The 21,315-nt window shown below is 42.4% G+C and overlaps 1 protein-coding gene across 1 annotated transcript in view; it reads right to left on the bottom strand.

Moving 5' to 3' along the window:
- Positions 1 to 36: 36 nt before the first annotated feature.
- Positions 37 to 21,315, bottom strand: part of bmp6 (bone morphogenetic protein 6) — a 48,527-nt gene continuing 27,248 nt past the window's right edge. Inside the window, exons 2-7 of the mRNA XM_055037408.1 lie at positions 18,330 to 18,522; positions 15,179 to 15,327; positions 14,781 to 14,978; positions 3,634 to 3,710; positions 1,834 to 1,944; positions 37 to 1,402 (exon numbers count right to left, since the gene is read on the bottom strand). Coding sequence (XP_054893383.1) covers positions 1,253 to 1,402; positions 1,834 to 1,944; positions 3,634 to 3,710; positions 14,781 to 14,978; positions 15,179 to 15,327; positions 18,330 to 18,522 — 878 coding nt within the window. The 3' untranslated portion in view covers positions 37 to 1,252. The remainder of the gene's footprint in view (positions 1,403 to 1,833; positions 1,945 to 3,633; positions 3,711 to 14,780; positions 14,979 to 15,178; positions 15,328 to 18,329; positions 18,523 to 21,315) is intronic.

The raw sequence follows: 21,315 nt of genomic DNA, 5'->3' as shown, positions 1-21,315 counted from the left end.
TTTATTTCTCGCTTTAATGTGGCATTTTCTTTTTCAATAAAAGGTGCAATAAATAAGCTGAAAATGTACACGTATTTACAGGGAAAAGAAAAAAAAACAGTCTTAACAGGATCACAAATGTAAACAGCAGCTTTCCAGAGGTATATAATATTTAGGATCGGTTAGGCACAAAAGGTATTTTGATTGATACGGATACAGGTTTCTTTTTCTTCTCTCTCGTTCAAATATGTTCTCTTAAATATTCCACGTTATTCAAGGCTCACAGTGATGCGCTCAGATGGGAAGACGCTCCAGCTAAATCTGAGCACAATGTCGCTCTCAGGGTTGCAGAAGAAAAAGAAGTCGTCATACGGACCGTTTTGGTCTCTGCAAATGTTTTTCCACAATCCCTTGTAAAGGGGCGAGACGTGTTTGTGAGCTTTGCGAGTGCAGCTAAACAGAAATGGCCATTTTGTGGCATGTCGGAGGGCGAAAGGGGCTGAATTTCTGTCCTTTTTGGAGAAAAAACACGGAGTCTGGCCACAACATGGATCGGGTTAAACCGGCCCCGGAGAACTGCATGTCAGCCTGGGCCTGGCAAATATTGACACAGAGAGCATTATTTGGAGGAGTGTGCTGCTAAAACAGAATGTGGTCACTTCGGTTGAGTCCAAATTATATTTTGGGGAAAGTAAATATGGCTTGAGAGGAAAATACAGTAGGAAAAAAAAAAAAGGATAAATACGAATGTACTGACTGATGCATCAGTTAGCGTTTGCTGTAAAAGTCGCAACTGGCCTTGTTTATTCTCGTCCCGATGATGCGGGCTTTGCGCCGGCTCAGCAGGTGTTTGGGTCAGTCGCGGGGAAACTGATTTTTCGTACGCCTCCTCAGATTTGATCCGCTGCGGTTTCCATCGGAGAGGAGATGGGAAATGAAAGCAGCAGTCTGACTGGTCCATCGACAGATCGCTTACGGCCTCCCAGCGAGTTTTGACTCTTCTTACGATTCAATAAACACACAATATACAAACTAAACACTCTTCTTAGACACACAAAGTCTGTAAAAGTGAAGTCTGGAGTGTGACGCCAACAATGACTCTCAGTCTGGTGTCGATCCCCGTCCTTGCTGTCGACATATTAATAGTTTGGGTTTGTGACTATTGAACTAGATGCTGCTAACTTCCAGGCTGCGGGAGGGAAAAAAAGCAAACAACTGGAGTTCAACTGTGTTCAGCCTTGTCCGTCGGCGTTACAACCAGTCGTCACCGGCGTCAGTGGCAGCCACAGGCGCGTACCACCATGTTCTTGTACTTCTTCAGGATGACGTTGGAGTTGTCGTCGAAGAAGAGGACGGAGATGGCGTGGAGCTTGGTGGGGGCGCAGCAAGGCTTCGGTACATTCTCCGGGTTCATCAGGTGCACCTGGAGATACGGGGAACGCTGCAGTGACAACACCGTTTCTATTGGAGCAGATCCTGAAACTCACATGTAGATGGTTTCACGAGGCGCCTAAGCAAATTCATATGACCGTGTTCTGTGACAGACAGCTAATTTTAACATCAGACAAAGATCTGAAAGCCAGTGATGATTTCATTTACCAAATGAAAGACTCTAAGCTTTACTACACGTGGGTTGTGTTGCAAGACATATCGACATCGGTGTTGTTGACAAAAAGGATGGTTTTAGAGGGGAATAGTCAAAGTCCAGACCTCGATCCAATTGCAAATCTGAGACCAGATTTGAACATATCGGTCACGTGTTTTCAATTTTATGGAAAACATGACAACAAAGCATGGATTTCATCTGAAATACACAAATGTACATATGCATGAAGCAGAGTGAGGCAGTCCTACCAGCGTTTGCACGATGGCGTGGTTGGTGGCATTCATGTGTCCATTCAGCGGGAAGGAACATTCTCCATCACAGTAGTTGGCGGCGTAGCCTTCGGGGGCGATGATCCAGTCCTGAAGAGACGCATATGAACTTCATTTCCATGTGGCACATCTGTCTCTACTAGCTCTGGGCAGCGATTTGATAAAGAATCCTCAACGTTTGCTTTAAAGCTATTTGACTGGTGGGAGGCCTTAAAAATGCAAAAGCAAAAGTTTCTGCAGTCTTCTAAAAGTTTACGTCTCTGAGGACAAATTCCTGTCGGTATCTACCATATTACTCGAGGAAGCAATATTTCTCCCCTTTCTTCCTTCCTGTCTGCGCTTCACCGTTTCCGCCTGATGAGTTATCAGCGTGTTTTAACCTCATCCCGACTTGTTTTCATGTTTTTAGCTCTCCACCACGTCGTTTCTCTTCTTGCATCTCTCTTTTCCCTTCTATCTTATGGCGACGCGAGTCTTTTCCTCTGTTCTGAAACAAGACTGAGATTAATCAGGGATGTGTTAAGTTGTTGATGTAATGTGCGAGTGCGCACTCAGGTGAGTAATTGCTTGCGTTATTCCTCTAGATGTCAGTGGTGTGTCAACAGCTATTGGCGTGTTTGAAAAAGATGAATGGATCTCTGGCCTTTTCTTCCACTGTTCCTCTCTGAACTCCCACACACACACACACACACACACACACTCACACACCTGAGGGCTGACCTTTGGGTCCGCTCCCACTCGGCTGTGTGTATCTGCCTCTCCAGCTGGTTTGATCTGCCTTTACATTTTGGTTTTGTGAGAGCGGCCTGCAGACGAAAACGCCTCCCACACCAGCAGCAGCAACTTATTTCTGTCTTTGTGACTTAAGTTGCCTCATCTGTGATAGTTGTATGAAGTCTAATAAGCCTAGGCTTATTAGAAGCTTTTTCAATGTTCTACATTTTTTCACATTCAGTTGCACATAATTCATCCAATTGTTTGTTTGTCTTGGAATGAATGAATTTATTGAAAAATCCTAAAAACAAAATTTGTTTTAGCATCTTTGGAAAGAATGAAATGACTTAACTGGACGTTTATTGAACAATGTGACCACACAGCTTCACAAAAAAGGACAATTCACAAAGTTTTGGCTTATTAGGTCCTCGTATTAAGAGCATATTAAATATGTCGTCTTCTTTTTGCTGTTTTATCACACATGACACAATGATAACCGGAGGAAAGAAACATGGCCCAATGTGGAAAAGCAGTTTCCTTCTAAACCCATTAACTGCTCAGACACTACAACAATGTATAGAAATTCATGAAAAATAACATTCTGACAAAAAGTTGCACAGGTATTATTATATGTTGCTTCATATTCAGTGGTGGTTCATGAAACTAACTCTCGGCATTGCTATTTCACTCCCTGACAAAAAATAAACTGATATAAGTAAAGAAACAATTGTCAAGAACTTATTTTACACTTCTAACAAAGCAAAATAAAAATAAATAAAACGAGACATTACCTGGTTGTCCAATTTTATCTTTATAATAGCCAAAAGAGATTTTTGTCGATGACGTTTTCATTATTACAGAAAAACTAAAATATGTTTAGTGATACATCAGATTTTTCTAAGATTTACTTGCTGAGTTTAAAAAAAAAAGGAAAACATCTTTCATTCTTCCCAATAAAGACGAATGAATAACCTTTGAGCTTAATTAACAGCATGTAAAGACTTGACTCATTAAAAACAAGTTAACAGCAGGACTTCATTAAAAATGCTTAAAAAGTCAAAGTACCTGCCAGCCCAGCTCTCTGAAGCTGACGTACAGCTCGTGTCTTTTGCACGCCGTCTTCTGATTGCTGCTGTTGTAATCTGGAACGGAAAGAACAGAAATCACTAGGAAACATCCTCAAGATCTTCAGCTAAACCCACAACACGATTTTATTATCCTTTTTTTCCCCACATATCGCATAAAGACAGCAAAACAGAATTAAAAAAAAACTCCTCCCTCGGTGAATGGTGACGTAAAACACAATTAAGCGGAGTGAAAACAAACATCACCCTCCCGGCCGGAGAGCAGAAGAAAAACACAAGTGGACTCGTGTAATGCTCTGGGTGGAGGAGCCTGTGTGGGAGTGAACCAGAGCTCATTACGTGCGTTTTTGCACCGTGCGTGCTTCACACTCGTCCGCTGGATGAGGCATTTCAACCCGGGCCTAATTGAATTTTCCGGTGTCAGCCAATATTTGGCAAAACGTGCAAAAGGCGAGATGGTGACAACTGTGCGTTCATGGACTCTCCTGCCATGCAGTTTGCTGTTCATCGCCTCGGTTCCGTTCTGCAGTCGTCGCGCGGGGCAGGTGCGGGGGGTTTTTTGTTGTATTTTTTTTGGTTTTTGGAGTTGAAGAGGTCATTGTTGGCAGCGGGAGCCGCGCTGAAGTCAAGATAGTGACACAGACTTTCCGAGGGCTGCCTCTCCGGCTTTTCTGTCTTCTTTCCTGTTGATTTGATTGCTAGGTTTATGATTTCATCATAAAGATCTAAAAGGGAGAACAGGGAGCAAAAACAAAATGACCAAAAACAAAAAGAGACCTTCTGTGATGATGGCGCTGATTCACATCCAGGATAGAGACGTTGGAGCTCATTATTTGTCTTCAATTTCATCCTAAAGGGTTTTGCTTATTAGATGACATTAATTACAACTGATTATTTAACTTTTTAGTTGCTTAATTATTATTTTTACTTAATCTTTATTTCAGAAAATATAATTCGGATTAAAATTTCCTTAGCAAGGCAAATCTGGACAAGACTCGTAGCGGCACACAAAAAATTCACACACAAAAAAAATAATAAAAAATTTAATTAAAATTAAAAGATTCCTCAGTTTGTCAGATGGGGACTGTTCGAAAGCAGTCGCTGTTCAAGTTGCAAGGTCGACTGCAGACAAGTCGATAATCCATCATAGGGCGATACAAATTCTGTGCATGAAAAGTTTGATGTAAAATGTTTTTTGTTTACATTTTTTTAAAAACTAGAACAAAATATATAACTTCTCCATGTAAGGAGGTGGCCTTTTTTTTATTTTTATCCTCTGAGGTTTTCCCCTGAGTGTGTCTGTCAGAGGAGGCATGACTCAGAGGCCAGTCTGAGATTTGTCACTCAGTCGCAGCCACCCAGCCACTCAGCTCACCAACTTGCCAGCCTTGTTTGGTCAGCTGGAGTTGCAAGGAGACACAGACACACACGCACACACACACACGCATGCATACACACAAGTTCGCACGCACAGGCAGACAGTGTAAACAAACACGCTTCAGCTATGGAAGGGTCATTGATTTTGGTTCTTTATGTCTCAGTGTCCATCATTCATGAGCAGTGGCATTTGGAAAAAAAACAGTGACACACGCATAAATGAGTCAAAGTTTATGTGTTTGATGTCAATGGACAAGGCTACTCAGCTACTCACTGAAGATTTGCAATTTAAATGCACCAGAGCCGGTTGCGTTCAGATTTCATCATCAGTTGGATGTCACTTCTCACGGTTCTGCCCAGACCCAAGAGTTTTAGCTCGTCTTATGAAGCGGGATTTATAACTGTTCATCCGAGACTGTAAGAATAAAGACCCTGCATGTCGCTTGTACCGTGTCATCTGGATGAGGTTTTTCCTTCTTTTCCTTTTTTTTAAATTGTATTTTTACAGTGCATTCATACCAGCCCTGTTTGCTTTAATCAAGCTCTAGCTAGAAAGTCCAGCTCATTAAGGGAGCCATAAATGCACAATCAAACTCTGATGCGAACCGAAAATGAAAATTCTGGTTTGGTTGAAGTGAACTATGGCGCGGTTCAAATGCTTATGTGAATGCTAACTGGTCTAGAGGCTGCTCCCAAGGCAGGGAGCCGACGATAGCGCAAGGCATTCTGGGTACATGCAACCAAGGCATGTGTCTGGCTGTCTCGCTTTCGACTTTTCACCAAAAACATTTGAAACGTGTGAAAGCAAACCAAAGTGTAACAAAAGTTGACATTTTTACCCCCAATCGAACCGAGTCCACCTTCAGCACAATCTGGGTGTCCTTTGTGTGACTGAGTCCACGCTATAGGAGGCAGGAAGCCGAAGGTGAGACAGCGTGAGGCAGAGAGTGCTGCGCAGGGGTGAAAGGGCCGGCTGTAAGCGTCGGATACAGTCAGGTGTTTCCCTAGTTTATGGTTCCTTCCTCTCCAATAGGAAGGGCCGTTCACTGGCTGTCGGCTGATGTGGAAATGGGGAGTTTACTGTAGTTGTGTGGGTCCGTGCTGTCAGTCATGTTCCTGCTTGCATGGCTAAATGTTCATCGGCAATAAAACCAAGGGTCAAGTGCTGGTCCTGCCTCCCTGAAGACCGAGTGACCTTTCAGCATCCTCAGCAGCAGAGAGCGCATGGATTTAACAGCTTTACTGCAGGAAAACGTCCACACACCAAGCCACAGGCTGGTCCTGGATCCGAAATATGACTGTTTTTCCTATAAACATTCAAGCGAAAAGTCCACTCTGGCTTTGCATTGTTAGGAGCAGTTCTGCTGCGCAGCCTGTTTATATACAGGAAACATCCAAGGACAGAGGAAAAACTCAGCTGAAGGGACAGGACCGACTGGCTGAGAAACTTGGCTGACCTGATTAAAACTTGAGGTGGCATTTATAGAGAATGAAATAACACATGGCGGTAGCGACATACCCCCGCTCAGTTCTGAGATATCATGGAAAAAGTTGATTTACAGATGCAGGGCCTTGAAAAAGTATTCATCTCTTCTAAATGTCTGCCCAGATTTCTTTTCACGTTGCAATAACAAACATCTATGGATTACAAAGTACTGTGTTATTGTGGATCGCGAGCGATATGTGTACAAATCTGAATAGTTTGGGGTGCAAACTATCCATTGTATTCGTATTTAGTCTACTACAATTTACTCTAATATCTCTAAATAAAAATCAAGTAAAACTGCTGTCAGAAGTCACCTAGTTAGTAAATTCACTCGTGCGTAATTTATTCACAGAATAAATCCAGCTAGGGTTCAATAGAGAAATGTAGTGAGCAAACATAACCATGAAGATCAGAGAATACAGTAGGCACATTATTAATTATTATTATTATATTCGAAAATTGTCTCAAAATAGCAATAATGTCAAGAACAATTTATCATCCAGCAAAATTTGTTACAGGCCTAACCATAAGTGAAGGTGAGACGAATGCAGCAAAATGTTAAAGTTTATACATTTGCAATTATAAATTACAGTATAATGCAGCATCATCCATGGGGGCATTAACAAGTAAATATCTGTGCACATCCCCTGGCTTCTGCATGTAACACACGCAGAATATGTGGCGCATTAAAATCTTGTAAAAATATTCACTACCTTTAAGTGCACATAGCCATGTCATACACACACTTTCACACAGACCCCCTACTACTCCTTCATCCAGGTCTGCTTTATGATGCGTGACATTCAGCTTCGGGTCAAATCACAGCCAAGGGTGGAGGGTGGATGAAGCTGCTCAGCTGCCTGCACACGCATCAGGCTTCAACAGCAGACGCTACTTAATAAGAAGAAACGTGAGGCTGCTGCAGCAGCGACTTCCATGGCAAGGTTTGGAAATATTGTGTAATGTCTTAAATCGATGCTTGGTCTCTGTGTATTACAGAAAACGAAAGGCTTTACGTAGAACAGAAATGTGTCTCTCTTATCAGGCAATCAGTACAAACTCCAAAGAAAAACATTTGTTTATATGGGGGGGAGAGGAGGGAGAAGCAGCATAGAATGACAATCTTTAACTTGTATTTCCTTTATCCTAAAAAGAGACTTTTCGATTTTACAAACAACACCGGAGGTGATTGTTCTTCAGAGTAAGCAGCCTTTTTTTTTTTTTCTTACACATCCACACATTTTTTCTTGCACCTCTTGGCCTTCAAAGTCATCAGTATTTACAGTCTGTGGGGCTCTTTAAGAGGAATAAAGGTGATATTTACTGTGGGCTTTCATTGAGGGTAAAAGCCCAGATTTGTGGTGCCCATAAACCGCATCGCCCCTTCCTGCTTGTAAAAATTTAATGCCACACAGCTACTGCTGAGCTCTGGCTCCCAGGAGGCCTCCACTCATTTCTTTTTCCTTTCCTCGACGGAGGGGAGACGGCACAGAAGAAGAAGAAGAAGAAGAAGAAGAAGAAGAAGAAGAAGAAGAAAGGACGGACTACCTATTTTATGCTGCATTATATCAACATTGGCCATTCATGAATTCGCTATATGCTTAGAAAATCATGTAAAAGATTTTCTGTTCAAAAAAATAGCTAATGCATTAGAATTCAGGATTTGCTCAGTTTGAAGCTTTTATTTTGTTACAAAATTATTCATACTACTCTAAATTAACTCTTAATTTTAATTTAGAGTTAACATTTATTGCTGATCAATCAAGAAGTTTGTGATAAAAAAAATGCAACATACATCTCTAAAAAGAAAATGATGTGGAAGGCGTATCAGTATTGGGGAGGAATTATTTTTATTTACATTTCACTTAAAAATTGGATGCTGAAACCCTTTTTCAAATTAATGACCAGCTTTTCAATCAGAGGAAACATTTCTAGTCATTTTTTATGATGTGTGTGAATAATTTGGGCCACAAGATGTTCATGAGAGTTTTTTAAATTAATACATTTGTTTGACGTCGCAACGACTTTGTGGTGCAGAAACGAATGTGTCATGTTGTTCTGTTAGTTGCTTCTTTTTCATCAACAAGTATGGAGATAATAAAGGGAATCCAGTATATTTCTTGTGATACATCTGATATATTCTATAATTACAATGTTACAGTTTAAACTTGCATGTGTCGTGTTAAAGTTACGTCCATGAACTGTAAATCTGCTTTCAGAAATCCTAATTATAGTTGTTGGAAAATGAATGATAGCTAAAACAAGACAGATTTACTAAAATCAGAAACTGAACTTGACCAGTAAAACTGTAGCTGAAAATTGATCGGTATAAAGTGATCGGTTTACACGAAGACGACTAAATATGGTGAAAAATGCGTCACAATTAATGAAATACACTAACGCGGGCCTTATGTTCAACACATTTCTTAATGTTACATTTGAGAGATGGTTCGATTTTCAGCATCTCAATAAAGAGAACTGAACTGGCCGACCCATAAATAATCATAATGGACGGCCAGCATTTGTAAGTATTACTAATGGACTCCTTAAAAAACTAAACATAAAACATTGTTTCTTGTTCTTCCTGATTTAGAGTCAGGCTAAATATTTGAACTTCCTGTTAAAAAAAAAGGATTTCCTTTTATAAAATGGCAAAGTGAATACAAACTGGCATATTGGAACAGCTTGCCTACCTGTGTTTGACTCTACGTACAAACATCCTGCCAGACCACATGACTCCAGCACTCCGTACTAAAAACCCAATTTTCATTGCATCCATTGAGAAGGGGCAGCGGCTGCTGGTTCCCACCCTGCGTGTTGAATAGCAGAGGAAACACAGAAAGTTTCCTCAAAGCGGGACTCTTGATAAAACTGTAAACCGATATGAACCTGCCTCTACAAGGCCCGCCATTCATAACCACCCATACGCTTTCACTGTGCCGCCTGCGGGGCGGAAAAAAGCTGTAAATTATATTTATCGCAGGCCGTTCCCGAAAATAGAAGATTCACGGGGTGCCATTTCAGACGGTGTAGCCGCAGTGTTGGCTTTAGTGACATAAAAGGTCAGTTCAGTCACACATTACAAACTGGGTCAGAGAAATGCCCAGTTCAAAAAGCCCAAAGTTCTGTTCATCTCGCAGGACAGTCACTGCCGTCTCTTGACGTTTCTCCCTCCTTTTTTTTTGTTTTACCCCTCCCAGTCCCTTCAACCTTTTTACTGACGTTTATCTTTCTTCCTGTCTTTCATCACAGAGGTTATTAAACCCTGCGATGGAGCTCCGCCATGTCTAATTACTCTAACGGTAAACAAAAAGAGCTCGGGTGGGGACGGAGCGGGGAGAAGGCGGAGGAGGGAGAGGAGAGGAGTGACATGAAAAAACACAGCTGGCTGAGCGCCGTGTTATTATAGTTCTTTAAGCGATACTGTTAGCTTGGTCAGTCTTTTAGCTGCGCAGCTAATGACTAGCTACACCTAATTACAGGCCGCCAGAGCTGTGCCGGGACGCGGTATTCCTTCCCCGGATGGTTGTTAACCTCCCCCGCAGCTAGGAGCCAAGGGCCCAACCCGACTCCCATTACCTCCCGGCCCTCTGCACCCACTAAATGCCAAATTAGCTTTGAAGGTGTTGCATTGTTCTCCTGGCGCGCTATGCGAGAGCTTTTGTTGGAAAAAAATATATAAATATACATATCCAGGAGGATGTTTTCAAAGAGAGAATAAGCAAGCAAATTTGTCCAAATAATCACATACTGTGTGAGTTTTCAGGCAAAAAGGGAGCAAAAAAAACAAAAAACAAATGATTTATTACACTTTTGATCACGGCAATATTTCAAAACTAATGTTGCAGAAATTTATTTGGCTAATTCAATCCTCTTCAGTCATCTGGAAGATATTTGATCTCTCGTGTTGTTTTACGTCCAACGCATTAACACTGTGAACATGGGAAAAGAGAGGTCAAAAAGCTCAGAAGCATTTCGGTTTAGGTAATCAAGCTTGCTGATGAAAAGCCTGTTTTGGTAGTCTAAGGGGACTGAGTGAAGTTTTAGATTTTCTAATAAAACGAAGGTCAGATTAAGAAATAAGCAAAAGAAAAAAATAAATAAAAATCTAAGAAGTGTGATGCGCAGTTTTGCGGAGCCCCTCTGAGTCCACACCCAAGAACCACCTATTTCTGCAATCACTAATGCAAATTTTTTGGGTCACATTTATACCAGTTTTGCACATCTGGAAACAACATTTTTTTATGTTACTATCAACCTGCTGTTTGTTCCTGCTGAAGAAAAGCATTTCTACAGCATGATGCGACGTCCACCATGTTTTATGCTAGGGATAGTGGTGACCAAGATGGTGTGTCGTGTTTTGTTTTACTGCCACACTTTGTGTTTTTGCGTGCAAGTCTGAAAGTTAGATCTAAATCTCCTCTGACCAGAGTTTACAAGTGGGATTGCAATCTTTAGCCGGCTTTGGTTGCAGTGGATTTCATTTAGTGGCGTCACCGTAAAGGGGGAAAATGCACAGTGCAGTTTGGAATTTAGTAAAAAAAGATGTGAGAACTGTGTAGCATTTTCCTTCCACTCCATAGCTACATGGAGCAATAAAATTGGATTTTACAAGAGGGTAATTAAGTAAACCAAGATGTGGAATAAAGCTCTCGCAGATATTTTAATCACACGGGTCAAGAATTTGCACATTAGGTAGAAGAGGATGTTGTTTTTAGAAAGCACGGCATGCTGAAGTTTTCAAAGGCACCTGGACGGACGCTTGTGTGGACACTAGCAGTTAAAAAACAAAATGCTTCCTCTTGGCCTTAGAAATGGACTGACTTCTAGGTGAAATATTCCCTTTTACTGTGTCCTGAACTGACACGCTGCGGCGCCGTTCCAAACATTCAGTTGTTTCCCCCGTCCAATTCAAACTTCTCCTCATCTCAGGAGTGAGTGATGCAGTATTGAAACCATATGCCAGCCAGAGTTCCTCATGGATCCTCCCATCCCGTCCAATCCCAGAACTCCTCTCCCCGCCTCGGACACATGGCTGTCACAGGGGGGGCAGCAGACCGAGGGTGGGGGGTGCGCTCCCAACTTCCTGTGCAGGGTCTAAATATTTACACTCCCAGTCGTGCCGAGTGGCGAGTGCAGCGAGATCTTGATGTTTTGGGTTATGTAAAGTGCATTTAACCGATTGTGTTCATTGGAAAATGTCTTTGAACAGATTTGCTTCTCCTCATCCTCCTGACGCAAAAACAGGGAAGCAAAAGCAGACTGCAGGTTTCTGTTTGCTTACGAAACCTGAAATGAGTTTTTCTTGAAGTCACTCTGACGTGAAAGCGAAGGTGACAGCCTGGCAGAGGAGGACATGAAGTTGCGCAACAAACCATGAGTGCAAAGCAGTGCCATCTTAAGACTCCGCCGCTCCTGCCGGTTCAAGCTTCCACCTTGTTGTTTTCTGCATTAGTTCAGTCTTTGGAGGAAGCCACCGAAGATGCTCGGAACAAACAGAAAACAGAGCCAAACAAACTATTCGCAGAGAGCAACAGGGAAGCACAAAGCCAACCTGTCCCACAAATACATCTGTTTACTGTGCAGATGTTAGAGTCATTAAACAGAGCCGGCGAAGCGAAGCAGAGGTAAATTGCTTCCCAGGTAGCTGGCCAGAAGGTTCTATTTGCAGCACCCCGGTCAGAGCTGGGTTTTGGCACCGGGCGGCAAAAAAGCGAGTCAGCTTTTTGGGTATGGACGCTTAACCGTTTACGGTCTCGTCATTAGTTTCAATTCTCAGCTCTCTGGATGACGTCAAACAGTTTCTGAGAAGCACAAGTGAGCTTTGCTGATCACTTGGAGTTAAGAGCTCAAACAGGTGTACCTATTTTAGTCCGTTTTCGAAGCAAAAGTTTCCTCATGGCTTATAATCTAACCCCGATTTAAAGCCACATCGGCTTTTTACATTACTTTTTTTTTTGACGTATTTGTTCAAACTGTCACAATGTTTTGAAAGTACATTATGAGACAGATAACCTGTGAAAGATTACCTCCCCTCCATGCTAATATTGCACTTGTCAAAAACAACCAATCAGAGCCAGTGTCTTAGCGCAGTCAGTCATGCTCATGTACATGCTGCTAAATGTGCTAATTGCGGAGAAACAACTTAACGTTTCAGAAAAACTATTTATCTGCCATCACCTGTTGCCAAGCCAACTAGCCTGAGCATTCATGACAGGCTCTAATCAAACATAAGCTGCAGCGCACAGCAGAGAGCAAGGTGGAGGTTGTGACCAGTGAATACAAAAGCATGATTGACAGCACTAAGACCCTCTCATTGCTTGCTTCTGACCGAGTGGTGTATTTCTGTAGTTACCACTGGGAGAGGGCAGAGGAGCTCCTTTTTTTTTCTAAAGATTATCTGCCTCATTTTGCCATAACATAGTGACAGTTTTAACAACTATGCAAAAATCATATATTTTTATAAAAGTTATAAACTTTTTTATAAAAGCTCTAAACCTCTCCATGACTTCATCCCTGACTTGTTTGCTGTGAATCCACCACAGATGGTCTATCAAAGGAAAGAGACTAAAATGCAAAATGTAAAGAGCTTTTAAACTGTCAGGGTGTGAACGTTTTGAACTTCCATATATGATAGCCCTGTGTGTGTAGAAATCTGCTTACCGTCTATTTAAAGTATAATTGTTGAAATCCGTCGGACGTGATTTCACCAAAGGTTTTAAGTGATCTCCTCAAAAATAAAAAGAAATTTGCAGGATTTTTCTGACCACGTTCTGGTCCCTAAAGAGGATGGTCACCATCACACGTCTAAGTTATGTCTTGAACTAGTCTGTGATTTGTTTCTCTGACTAGTTTCGGAAATGAGCATCTATTTTCTGCATCAAATAAAAATAAAATAACATGCTTCCAGTGGGAAATTACATATTTGCTTCATGGAGCTGAGGGGATATTCTGACGGAGCGACAGCTCCCTCTCTCCTGCTGCTCCGCTCAAGCAGTTTACGTCGCCGTGGTTTGCGAGTCGCGTCGTGACTCATCAGTCAAATTAGGCGGCGATCAAACCAATATTGACGGCGTGTCCGTCGAGCGCCACTCACACAATAAGCCCTCGCAGTGGCACCTTGGCGTTAAGCAGCATTGAGTTGGGCCACAATTACTCAGCAGGTGAAAGGTGGGCGGGTTAGGGTTTGATTTAATTTGAAACGCTTGCAAAGCTAATAAGATGAGGATTATCCTTCCTCATTACATCATCCGGTAAGCTGCTTGAGGAGCGAACTGCAGTGGAGTTTAAAGATGAGGTCACCTGTCAAGATCAACCACTGAATATTTAGCAACTTTTTTTCAAAATAAATACTCCCTTTATAATAGGCCGAGATCAAAATGCCCTGCAAGAGGATGCATGGAGATTTGTTTTTCTTTTTACATTTTTGTCACATCCCAACCACAAACTCCTGTCAGGATTTTGAGATTTTTTTTTTTATATCTCTACTTAATTTTATGTGATTTTAGTATTTGTCCTAAAATACTGCATGCAATTATTGTTTGTATTTTCTTTTGTTATGTTTTTCCAGAGAGCTGCGAGCCAAACTGCCCTTTTCCAGAATAAATAATGTTACTTGATTTGATTTGACTCGATTTCTTCCTTGGGTTTCCAGCTAGCCTAGCATTTGGTTGCTCGGCGCTGAATTTAAAGGTATCAGATTGAACGGGGGCCACGCTTTTCTGGCTTTTATTTAATAAGTTTTGGGAAAAAAACTACATCTTTTCCGTTCCCACCACGATTATGTGCAACTTTGTGTTTTTCTATCACCTAGAAGGCCAGTCGAACGGCCGTTTAACATGGACGTTAAATGCTGTTTTCCAAGACATCGTGTACTCTGAAAACCAAAAACGCAAACAGTTGTAAAAAACATGCAACTTTTCTGACACTTAATTCCGAGTCCAAACCCTCCCAGCAACAGAAATCACCTTCATAAATCACAAAGGAGGCTGAATATTCAATCTCCTTCTATCCTTAAGGGGAAGCTGCAGGGAAAATAAATCCCGCACATCATCCCTCAGCTACAGTTTCCATCTAATAGTTGCTGATTACAAAGAGATCCTGTGCAGGTCGGGTCCAATTCATCAAATACTTCTAAAGGAAATACCTTAACCAGACAAACCGTGTGCAGGCTGGACATAATTCATGCATCTATGGAGGTAACGTTGAGGTTAGTTTTGTATCCGTCTGCATTCTGAGGTCGGTTAAGGTTTTAGCACACTGACCTGTTTGGCCTGACCCTCTGGATGCCTCTTGCGGTTGTGTGGACCGGTTGCGATTCTGGTGTCGCCGTTTCCCGCCGGCGGAGCGTGCGGAGCGTATGTGGACCTCGCTGACCTTAAAGAACGCCACCATGAAAGGCTGCTTCTCCAGCGCGCCATCTCGTCCCACGAGTCCCGCGTCTTTACAGCTGATGGTCTGCCCTGCTTGGGAAAACAGGCGACTCTCAGACAAGCGTCGCAGCTCAGTTTGGTTCATTCTGACTGTTTTATGATCTGTTTTCGTTTCATGTTGTTAAAAGGAAGCGAGTTAGTTAAACTGATGAATATTCACTGGAATCTATAAACCGATCTAGAACAAAACGTGGATCTGAAACCGTGCTGAGTGTCGCTGAGTTTCTCACCGCTACTGGTCTCCACGCTGACCTGCAGGCCCAGGTTATGCACCGGACTCATCACCCACAGGTTGCTGGTCGCCGTGATGTCAAACTCCAGCCATCCTTCCTCAGCGGCCCAAAGCCTCCGGGACTCCAGCAGGAACAGATCCGCCTCTCTAAGGCAAACAAAACAGCCAGAACTTCAAAAAAAAAAAAAAGGCGTCGCACATACACAGGCACAGTTAAGTTGAGTTGGAGTAAAACTGTCTTGTTCAGTTTTTACAAGGTTCTGTATATTTTTAAGCCCAAACAAGGATTTTTATCTCAAGACATGATGTATAAACTGACTCTTCAAATTTGATGTTTTGTTCCATCAATTCATATTTGAGTTTTTGAATGAAATTTTTTCACATGGAAAGCAAAAAAGAACCTAAATATTGGACACCAGTGAGGTCAGACCCTCTGTGCCACTTTCTGTGAGTCATCTACGCTAAAATCACTTACAACATTTTTCTGTGCAAAGCAGTCAAGCGGAATGTGTCGAACGCTGGAAAGAAGTGTGACTCGTAAATGAGAAGCGAGAACCGAGGAGACGTAAGAAAAAGGCAGAGCGTGGATGATAAGAGGGCCCCCGCCGTCCCATTAGAGACGGTAATAACACAGCAGAGAGCCCGTGGGACCGTCGTCCCAGAGACGACATCAAAGCTCCGCAATCATCCAGGTGTTCGCAGAATGCCCCTGCAGCCATGTCTCTGCGGCCCCGCTTTATTGGTCTGTAATGAGAGCGTTTGACAGCTTCCGCACGAAAGCCCCTGCACGCCGTCGCTCCAGCTGGGCCAGGACGCTGACGCTTCACACGGCGATCATGTGACGACAAAAGATCTTCACCCGAGATCCACTGAAACTTCTCATTCCTGACTTCTTACAAAAACTGTAACCTATAAATAACAGAAGTTTTTTTGAGGGGGATTTTGTATGAGTGACATGAATTTATTGGAATATTTTGTGGTTGCATTGTGATAACGAGAGCGACAAAAATAACTATTTATTGCTCATTTTTGAGGTAAGTGTGTGGTGATTGGTTGGCACACAAACGCAAATACAGACCTCGAAAACCATTTGCATTTGTTATGCTTCTTTAGGACAGCAGTCGCATAAAGAAGAGTGATCTGTGTCACTAGTAACTACTGCATTTAATCACATTTATTGCTATTTTCATTCTGGAGAAAATAGTAAATCTAACAATCCAAAAAATATAAACAGTTTTGGGAGGATTTTAAGCAGCATTTAATTGGACTTTATAAATTGGACAATAAATTAGAATTTATTTCATGATAAGATATCATGAGAAATCATAAACAGTACGATAAATGTCCACCCCTAGTTTGAAGAAGCTTCTTTAAATAAATCTTGTTTGCTTTGCTTATCTTCATATGCGAAGTAGAACAATTTTCTGGTCCTTTACAAAAAAGGCATATTTGTAAAAGTAATAAACCAAAATGTGAGCAAGGTTTCTTGAACTAGAGGTACGTTTATCAACATAAATTTCATTTTAAAAAGGCTACATAATTATTTTTCAAAGATAACCATAATTGGTTGAAAAAAAAAAAAGAAAAAAGCTGATTAGCGGTCAGCAGTTGGGAGTAGCCGGCCTGTTCTTATGTCAGCTCTGCCACATTTTTGGCATTGTAATCTCTCGCATTCCTGGCCTGCTGCTCAAGAAGCCAATCGAATGAAAAGAACAAAGGGCGTCAAGCTAATTAAACACTCTATCATTACAGCTCAGAGCCAAAACGGGAGTCAGGGCCACGGGAAAAGTTAATTGGCTTCCTGCAGATTTGGCGATTGCACAGTTACAGTTTAACGTGTAAAATTAGAAGAGGGGAAAAAAAGGAGCTTAAAGCTAAAGATCTTTTACTTTTATTTCACTTAAGCCCCATCCTGGTAACCCAGCAACCCAGCTTAAAAGAAAAAGGGATTCAAGAATGTGAAATTTAAGTAGTTGTCTGCTCAATTGTAATGTTTTAGCAACGAGTGGTAAGCTCTAATTCTCATTAAAATGCAGATGTATGGGCCTTAAGGATTGAACACATTTAGCGGAAATTGAGCGCTAAAGCCACCCAGCTCAAGGTGTCTTACTACATCAATTCTCCATTGCTCTAGAGCCTGCTAAAGCGAAGCGACTGAGAATAAGCTGAAGTATATCAGAAACTCTCCATTTACGTCGTTTGTCAGGGAGCAGACTTCCTGAAACACCAAACCCATTCAGAGGCGCTGTTTATCCGCCCTGCAGAGGTAAGGTAAATGTTTGACGTGTATCAGCTGTGGTTATTTAGAAGATTCGACTCTTTTAAAGCTGAAGTTATTTCTGCAAGAAAGGGGGGAAGGGTTTGCTCAGCTTTGCATCATAAACATGGGATGAAGCGACGGACACCACAGGGGAAGCAGAACGCTGGTTTCTGAGCAGCAGGAGTTTCACAGCAAAAAACTCGGTTTCAGTGGCAAAACTGCCTCCTTTCTGGAAAAACTTCGTATCGATGGGTTTACAGTCTCTGCTATTGTGTGAAAACGTCAGAGGATTGTTGGATAACATTAGTGAACAACAACATCATGAAGACCAAGGAACACATGAGGGATGATGTTGCTGAGAAGTTCAAAGCAGAGCTAGGCTACAAAGCGACTTGCAAGATCTCACACAGCTCTGTTAAACCCATCATCCAAAAACGAAAAGCTGCGAACCCACCAACATGTGGCCGCCTATCTACACTTTCGGATCGGACAACAAGAAAACCAGAGAAGCAGCCAAACGGCCCATTAAACTGAGGAGGAGCTCAGGTGTTACGGTTTGTTGACAGGACAGCTGTTAGCTCTCCACAAATCTGGCCTTTATGGAATAAAAAGGAAGTTATAGCTGAAACAAACACACAAGTTTTATGGACGCCTTGTAGGAGACGCAGCAAACATCTTTTGGCCTTGATGTAAAAACTATGTGGTGGTATTAAAAAGCTCAAAGGATGCAATGACTTCTGTAAGGCTCAGAGTTTGTAAAAACATGCCTTTATAGGGCAGCAACTAGTTTAGCCATAAAATTCTGAAAGTTTCAGTGACCTTGACACATGGAAATACGGCTAATTTTTGAAAGAACCAAGAATAAAAGGCCTCTCGCGTGTTCTAGTACCTGTCAGGGTGCTCCTTCACCACCTGGTAGACTTTGAGCATGAAGGTGTCGTTGCGAAACGCTTGGCTCACGCACTCCTTGTAAAGGCGAAACTCGGCTGCCGTGATGGCCTCGCCCTCCGGGATCTGCGACAGGTTGAACTTCAACTCCTTGTGGTGACGCCGCTGCAGAGAGAGCTCCCGGTCATACTCCACTGCAGGGAACAGGAAACACAGAAATACAGGGGGCGGGGGGAGAGAGAAAGTCAACTAAACTGTTGCAATGCAACCAATATTCATCATCACTTTTTTTTTTCCTGTAACTGCACTCACAGTCCAGACATACTCGTCTACAAATAAAGACCAAAGTATATATTTACAAACAGGGATTTCCGTTGAAATATACAGCAGAGACCGATGAGCGGATATCCTTTTCGCAGACGCTGCTCTGAGGTCGACCACGGAAGTCTTTCATGCATGTAAAACATGTGATTTATATGTGGACTCTAATAGGTTTTGAGGCTTTCATCGCCCAAAAACAAATCCCTGTTATCAGTTCGAAGTGATTTTTTATTTATTTATTTTATTTCTCAGCACCGGCGACCTCGGAGACATCGTGGGACCACTTCTCACAATGTATAGAGGACAAAAAGTCTCCCTGCTGTGCTTCTAAGAGCAATATAGGCTATAATGGTACCGTGCGCCAAGAGGAGTTGGTTCTGTTCACAGTTGGATGCCTTAATCCCACTTGAGAGACTGGAAGGTTTACACAGGAAGGAAGAAATCCCAGTAAAAACCCGGGCCTGCTGCATGCATTTCTTGTTTACAGGAGGAGCTGGGAAAAGGTGAAACTTTCACAAAGTCAGTCCCCTCAGAACCTAAAACCCACATTAGCAGGCTTTCGACGGAAGAGTTTCTCACACGTCTCATCCCGCCAGACACAGCAGCACGCTATCATCATCTCTAATCCGGCTTCCAATCAGCACAGAGACGTTCAGTAAATCTGCGGCTTCACCACAACCGACTTTAACTGCAGGCTCGCTGAGAACCGTTCCACCAACTCAGCTTTTCACCCAATAAAACTGGTTCCGAGCGGTTCCCGGATCTCACCCAGGGTCATTGCTTTTTTGCGCGACACAGTTCAGTCACCTTTCTCGGCAAGGCTGCGCGGAGAAATTGCACCACTCCAAGCCTGGCGGGCTTGGGGAGGTGGGAGCGGAGGGGGTTTGTGCGACCGAGAGACTGTGGGAAACTACTTGCTTGGTCCTGCGTGAAACCGACATCATCTGTTTACCAGCAGCCGTAAAGCATCCTAATTAGATATGCTGAAGTTCATTTCTTCAATGGAGGTTTCTGTGGCAGATTCTGTTGGCCAGGCTGAGCAAACTACCACAGCTGCAAGCAATACTTGGGCAACATTAAAGTGCCTCGCAAAAGTATCCACAACGACGGAGCTTTTTCATATTTTCGCAAGGCGTGAATGCTAACCTGTTTTTATTGGGATTTTACATGTGCCCAGATCCAAAGCGGCACATAGGGATGCATTTTATTAACAAAGACCTTAAAAGTATGACATGCAGTCACTTTGATATCCCTAAATAAACCCAGGTGATAGTCAAACATGCATGTAATTATATCTCAGTTACGGCCCAAACACGCAGTCAAAACTTCAGTGGAATACTAAAAGTAATAATACATTTTTACAAACATCCCTTGCATCTTCAAATCTCAAAGGGTTAATAGAACAATAATAATAATAATAGTTTAGATCAGTGCATTTTATGTCTTCGAATGAATCAGAGTGAAGATTGAAAACAGGGAATCTGTAGCAATATTCATAAATGAATGTTTAGAGATCCTTTGAAAAGAAAAAGTGGGCAAAAATTACTAAATGTGCAAAAGTTTTCCTCGAGATGTGGGAAGATCCCAAAATTTCAGATTTCTATTTGTGAAATACTTTAAAACTAATTTTTCAGAGTCATACGCTACGTCACATAATGAGTTCTGTGTTGGCTATAGTCGCACAAACTTATACTACTTGTGGTTATAATGTTATTGAATATGAAAAAATCTGATATGCCAGTAGCTAGCATATGGACATGGACAGATATCTGACCTGATCACAGTTTTACAGCACATCACGCTTTGGGTAAGTGTACAGCCGAAACCTCAGTTGAATTTGCGCTTCAGCCAAACGCTGTAAAGGTTTCTGGTCATTTTATGATGTGGGGACCCACCCTGTGTGAAACGGTGACACATCCGGGGAACAGAGTGTGTCACACAAGATAAAACTGTGCAAATGTGAAAACACTGGAACCAGTCAGGCTCTCACAGAAGTGTCAGCCCCGCCTTGGACCCACACCCAGGAAGGTCAACGCCCCCCCCTCTCCCTCTCCCCAGGCACTTCCAGCTCTCGCCGACTCTAGCGAGGAGCCGAAGACGTGTCAGTCAAAACACTCATGCATAATGCATCTCTGCGTTGCAAAAAATAAACTCGGTCAAAACAAATTTTCGTCACCGAAGCATCTCGGTTTACGGCTGCCTCTCTGTGTCTCTGCGGCGCAGGAAACCACCGGTCGAGAATGAGATGTTATTCGCATCAGCGTCACTGAGACTTCTATCAGATGTGACAGTGATCGTTTCATCGTCTTCCTCCAAAAACTGCCCACACACACGCGCGCACGCACACACACACACACACAGCAGCGACTGTGTGCGATAACAGCTCGGCTCTAGTGTTGACGGGTAGATCGATCCACTAAGCCGGTGTGTGGAGGCCTCAATCAGAGGTCATGCTACGCAAAATGACTTTACAAGACTTACTGTGCACCTCTGGGCTTGAACACAAACACACTGGAACTTTATACTCTGCCACTTAACATTCAAGTGACTTTCTGGCTAGAAAACTTTTGATAAGCTAGATGGGGTTATGAGTTTGTTTTGTTTTTTTCCCCCAAGCATATGTGATAACTGTTAACAGGGAAAATAAAGAAAAACAGTGACATAAA

The sequence above is a fragment of the Poeciliopsis prolifica genome, unplaced genomic scaffold (genome assembly GCF_027474105.1).
Source record: "Poeciliopsis prolifica strain line A6 unplaced genomic scaffold, Auburn_PproV2 SCAFFOLD012, whole genome shotgun sequence".
Classification (NCBI taxonomy): Eukaryota; Metazoa; Chordata; class Actinopteri; order Cyprinodontiformes; family Poeciliidae; genus Poeciliopsis; species Poeciliopsis prolifica.
This window is presented reverse-complemented; position numbering and strand designations above follow the sequence as displayed.